The sequence below is a fragment of the Corvus brachyrhynchos genome, unplaced genomic scaffold (genome assembly GCF_000691975.1).
Source record: "Corvus brachyrhynchos isolate BGI_N302 unplaced genomic scaffold, ASM69197v1 scaffold266, whole genome shotgun sequence".
NCBI classification, from domain to species: Eukaryota; Metazoa; Chordata; class Aves; order Passeriformes; family Corvidae; genus Corvus; species Corvus brachyrhynchos.
Window position 1 is genome coordinate 2,668,083 of NW_008238633.1, and position 6,000 is coordinate 2,674,082.

The 6,000-nt window shown below is 42.4% G+C and overlaps 1 protein-coding gene across 3 annotated transcripts in view; it reads right to left on the minus strand.

Moving 5' to 3' along the window:
- Positions 1-6,000, minus strand: part of SLC6A11 (solute carrier family 6 member 11) — an 86,749-nt gene extending 80,749 nt beyond the window's left edge. The window contains exons 1-5 of one of the 3 annotated variants that reach the window (XM_008636039.2): positions 5,977-6,000; positions 5,302-5,532; positions 2,366-2,500; positions 2,059-2,199; positions 551-641 (exon numbers count right to left, since the gene is read on the minus strand). In XM_008636039.2, coding sequence (XP_008634261.1) covers positions 551-641; positions 2,059-2,199; positions 2,366-2,500; positions 5,302-5,521 — 587 coding nt within the window. In that variant the 5' untranslated portion in view covers positions 5,522-5,532; positions 5,977-6,000. Of the gene's footprint in view, positions 1-550; positions 642-2,058; positions 2,200-2,365; positions 2,501-5,301; positions 5,533-5,634; positions 5,744-5,849; positions 5,875-5,976 lie in introns of those variants that run through there. The other 2 variants (XM_017737358.1, XM_017737357.1) reach the window with 2 other exon arrangements.

A 6,000-nucleotide genomic window follows, 5' to 3' on the forward strand; every position in this document is an offset into this window, starting at 1 on the left:
TCCTTCTCTTAGTCTAACAAGAAATCAGAGTCAGGGGGACAGGAGAGAGTTAAACTCTGCTGTTATTCTGGCTGAATAACTAACACTTACACAGTCCTTTAAAAAATAATGAGATACAGAAGCCAGAGTGTTAGTTAGCTGAAACAAGGATGAGGATGCAGCTCTCAAACTCCTAAGGGAAGAAACATTTGGGGGAAAAAAAAAAAAAAAAGAAAAGGAAAAAAGAATATTGTAAATCATCCTCTTTCTTTCACCTTTGCCTCCTCATTAGTATGGATTTGAGGCTCTTTCCTCCAGCAGCAGGAGCCAAGCTCCCGAGCAAGTGGCACACTTTGTTCTATGTCCTTTCAGGATATGGAATTCCTTTCCTTGTATCCTCTAAAAAAAGAGTTAAAAACTCTCATTCTGACTGTGGCAAATAAGAAAATTTCCAGTTGAGCTCACATCCCTAAGTGCTATAGGGTTACGAGGTATCTAACCACGTGTAAATGATCAAATCATTGCAAGGTAACAAACAGTCTGATCAAATATAAAGTTTCTGTGCACTTACTCCCAGAATTCCATCACTGGAGAGGTGGCATTTTGTAAAGAGACTTGACTGCAGTTGCTCATATTAAGTTTTTGAAATTCCACACAGTTTTCTAGAAAAGAACAAAAAAAAAAAGAGTTTGCTGTGTTGACATGCGAGCACAGTTGCTGTTGTTCATCTCCCAGTTTGTGCACCTTGGGAATGGGAAAAAGCCTCCATTCTACACCACATTTTCTGGGTGGGCTTAAAGTTTCTGGGTACACTAAATGCAACAGCTGCTACTTCTGCAACACCAGATTAGGATAACCCAGGGAAACATCCATGAGGACCCTCCTACAACACTTCCCAGAGGCACAGGGCCAAAAAATCCCCTCAGGCAGAAGAAACAAACATTGAGAAACTGAGGCGATGGATTGGGAATTGCAAGATGCTTCTACTCCAGCTGCTGGTTCAATGGGTTACGGCTACAAATGGTTTAAGGAACATGGCCAGCCATAAACTTCCACTTTTTCCTGGTAAGACAAGTGGATATTTCCTCTGGTTTATCATAATTATCTCTAACACAGAGAAAGGCCAAAGCAGCTCAGCGCTGCTGAGCATTTGAGCAGTGATAACACTGGCCAAGCTCCTTTGCAGGGCTGCCAAAACTGACACCAAAGCCTTCTACATCCACTGGGCCCAAAGTTCATTCCCTGACATAAACTAAGATTTCAGGCAGCTTTAGGTGGGCTCAAAGAGCACAACAAATGGCCAATCAATGAAACCATGAAAGACAATACAATGAGTACTTGATTTGAAATTGGACTGTGATTTAAGGGAAAAATGCAAAACTTCAGGAACATGGGAACATGGCACTGGGATGAGATCCTCCCCATGGATGTTTGTGATCTACAGACTCAATGAGCCGAGAATTACAGATATAAATATCAATGAGAGGACAGATGCAGAGCCCTACCCTGCAAACCCTCATGAATGCACACCTCATCCTTCATGCAGGAGGCTACTTTACATGCAGTAAGGATTATTTATGAGACTAAATTTCCAGAAGTAGCTTGATGAACATTATCCCTCAACATCTGGCATTTAAAAGAGCAAATCCAAAGATCCACATTTAATATTTTTTCCTCTCCATTCAAACTCCTCCTGATCTCATTAGAGTGAAAGAGCAAGATTGCAACCTGTCATCAGGTCATTCTCTGCTGCAGAATTCACTCTCTGTGTTCAGGGAGAATAGATATGATTGCAAATGAGAGTCTTGGGATTTAGCCAGAACATCTTACAGAATTAACGAAATCCACAGTCTTTTTCTGCTGACATTAAATTCTCCAGGAGTAAATGCTTACACAATGACCCAACCCAGAAAGGTCCAAGGCAGTTCCACTCCAGGTTTCCTTTCTCTTTGCTGTAGTGGGATGTGGTTGGCCCACTTCCACTGACTTGGTCACAGCAATGGCTTTGATCAGGACATTTCAGTGTCAATAAATCACTTGGAAGGATTTGTATAGCAGCAATCTCTGCTGAGGTCATACCTGTATTCCATTCATGGCCACAGGAAGCCCAGGGAAGCTCTGTAGTAAAGCAGTTGAACAAATAGAAGATAGCCCATGCTAAAATGATGATGTAATATACATTTAGGTGTGCCTCTATAACTTGGGTAGCATAGCCAATGCCTGGAGAAGCAAAATAAAAAGTGAGATACAAAAGAAAACTGCTTGTCAGGTAATTTAAAAACAAATGCTTATTCTTAAGTCTATCCTAACTTCCATTTTGATACTATTTATTTCATTTTACTTCAAATTGAATGCTTTCTTTTGTAGTAGAACACAGAATTGTTACCTTCAAATAGAGGGCAAACTTTCCTCCAGCATGTGATGCCTCCTTCACTTGTAAACTGTCCCAAGGCTGTCTCCAAGAAAAATACTGGTATTCCACAGCAAATAAAAAAGACCACGTAGGGGATGAGGAAAGCACCTGCAAGTGAGTATTGGGGGGTGTTGGTTAGAATGAATCCAGTTCCTCAGCAGCACAGTGAGGATTTTCCCAGTAAAGGAAGGATCAGCTGTGAGCCATCCCCCAGGCATCACTCTGGCAGGGCAGGATGGATTTACTCTTGCCCCAAATATCAAGAGCTAACCCGTAAGCCAGGGCTAAACCAGACGAGATCAAAGTTCCTCAGCATAAAGTCAGCTCTTGAGGCTCTCAAACACAGAAAAGATCCCAGCCGTGCTCAGCTGCAAAGTTCTGCTCTGCTCAGCACCGCGTCAGTCTACACTACCTCCCCTGCTTTTTTCAGGGGTGAGGAAGGGTTACAGATATTAAATCCGAGAAATCCTTTTCACATTATTTATATGAGCCTGATGATAAGGATTGTGAAAAGGGAATGAGGAAACAAACTTCAGAACTACTTACAAGGACAGGAAAGCAGGGCTTGGCCTCATCAGCCAGAAATATTAATGTGAAATTCTAGGAAAATAACAAAGCATCAACACTTTTGTTGGATGCTGGCAGTAAAGTCCAGCACAGGCAGTGAACCACAGCAAACCCCAAACACAGCACACCCACACCCCGAAACAGCTGTTGTACTTCAGCCACCTCGATCAGAAAGTTGAGACAATTAAATCCACCTGCTCTGACTGTTTCTTTCACATCTCATCACCAGGAGTCTCTTCCCTCAGCCAGGAAATTTCCCTAGAGCTGAATCCCAGGTGCCTCTCAAGCAATCCATGGGGATTCCACAAAGAATGGAATATTTGCATGGGTTCTCTGGATGATTTCCTGGTCAGTATCAAATGCACTTGGCCCTCTCATGCACACAATCATAGTGAGTTTAACATGGCAACTTGTGGAAAACCAAAGTATCAGCTCAGACTGTTTTTCCAACACTGTTCCAACAGGCATACATCAGGAAAATGAGAAAACATCAGGTTTCCCAGCTTGCAAAAAGATCACATTCCAAGAAATACCTAATTCTAAGCTCGCAAAGAAATTAATTTTCCTTAAAACCTGAACATTCATAAGAAGAACCTAAAATTATAGAAGATGATTCCTGCACTCCACGTTATGACTTGGAGTAAGTCCCAGAGAGGTCAGACCTCACAAGTTCCATACTACAGCTTCCAAATTTGTTCTGTAAGCAGCAACTTATTCACAACTAGCTCAGATATTTACCACTGCCTCCCCCTACCACACACCAAGGAGTTTGATGCATCAGATGAAAGTACTAAGAACAAGCTCTGGTCTAATTCCAGCATGGGGTTACAAAGCCACAGGTCACAGACTGAGCCTTCATTGACTAAAACTGCTCAATGGCAAATGTCCCATGGTGCCAGGACATGACCAATTCAATCACACCCACTCATTCTATTCTTAATTAAATTAATTAAATATCATATTCAAGTAATTAGTCTTTCATCAAATCACCCCAAGCAATGATTAGAATTCTTTGTGCCTCATGTTACAGCCTTAAAAATGAGAGCATCACCATTTGACAAGCTGGCACATACCTATAAATAGGCACCTAAAGGTGGCCGTGTGAACCCAAAAATTACACACCAGAAATATATTTCTGTTATTTCCTCTGCCAGAAGTTCTCTGGGAACACTTTAACAATCAACAAGAAGTGCTGTGTATCTGGTATGCAGCATGTTAATATTCATGTATAACAGCAGGATTTGGTAGCAGCATTCTCTAAAGGGTGAACTATTGCGACCTAAGTTTTGCCAAAATACAGATCCATAAAGAAAGGAACTTCCAACACTAAACACAACTTCCACAGCAGTGTTTGTCTTGTAGAAACAGCAGACAAAACAGGCTAAAAACCATCCCCGAGTTCAGATAAGGAAGGACAAGGAATAGAAATTTGGCACAGCATTGTTAGCAAACAAGCCCGTCAAAGAGCAGATCACCGCTTATCAGCCCTGCACATCCCATTTTTCTCCCAGCCTCTGTGTTTACACTACCACTGACCCAGGCCTTAAGTGGGGAGAATGTTGAACCCAGTCCACAGAATTCTAAACTGAGTTTGTAATTTACTTTTCTTCCTTCGTTGCTTCCCGAGCAGAGCTGATGTGCTTATTCTCAACTGTCATACATCTTACACAGTTTATAGTCAGCTATAACCAACACATGGTACATGTCATACTTCTGTAGAAGTTGAGTCTGCTCTTTTCTTTCTCAACCAACATTCGTATTTTACATTTATTAGTGCTTGCTCTCTTTGAGTAACCTGTAGTTTTACATCTTCCCCTACCTTGCTGTAGGAACTGGGGAAGTACTGAGGGAAGAAAAGGTACACTGAGGTATAAAAAATTTCAAGTAACAAAGAAAAAATATTTAGTCCTTGTGGCATTATTAGAAAAAAAATTCATCCTCTCCCAAGTACAGTGTTGTGACAAATAAAGTGCTGCCTCCTTTTCTGTGTCAGACAAACTTAGTTAAGTATGCCTGGGTGTGTATTCACATGCAGAAGACAGCCTGTACTACTATTACAGAACACTGGCTTCTTCTGCATGAAAAATGCTACTGAGAAAAGTATCTCAATTTACTAACACAGAAGAAACTTGTAAAAATAAACCACACAGTGTTTGGAGAGAAGGAGAGAGAAACACAACGATTTTTCTTAGTTGTCAGATGTTTAAAGCTTCCCTGTCTGCACATGCACTGAAATCCTGAACACGTATCTCTTACTAGAGCAATAAATCACTGCAAAGCATTCTTAACGCTTTAATTCCCGTGTTTAATTCCATGTAAATCCACACGTGATGCCATCTTACCTCCTCCATTCTTGTAGCAAAGATATGGGAATCTCCAGACGTTTCCCAACCCAATAATCTCTCCTGCCACAGAAAGCACAAATTCAACCTTATTGTTCCAGTGGCCTCTTTCATGAACTTTCTTATCATTGATGTGGACGAGGTTAGTACTTGAAGCTTCTGGGTCCAAAGCATCTTCTGGCTTGCCATTAATTATAGGAATAGTCTTTTCAGCTGTCATGACTTTTCAGCCTAGTGGAGAACAAAAGAAAAACACACAGGTGTGTTAGGACGCTTGCTAGTACTGATCTCCAATGACTGAAATCTCCCAGCGCGGCATTGGCTTCTCATTACCTGTGGAAATCTGCAGGTGAAAGTGAGGGAGGCAACTCCACAGGGCTGGAAAAGTTGTAAAGCAGGGGAAAAGGAAAAGAAAGGGGTGGGGGGAAGAGAGAAGGTTACGTTCAAGGGAAGGGAGTTATTTCCAAGTGCAGACAGACAACTTCCTAACCGAGGGAAGCCTTTCAAAAATCCCTCCCCGGGCACGGATCCCAGCCTGACTGACCTACCAGAGGACAGAGATCTGCTGCACCTTCCAGGCGCACACCTGAGCCCAGGAGCCCTCGGGGACGTCCAGAAAGGGCTGGAATGGTTGTGGCCTGCCTGGAGGAGCGGGGGAGCTCCCGCATTACTCACCCAGGGCTCTGCCCGTGCCTGCGC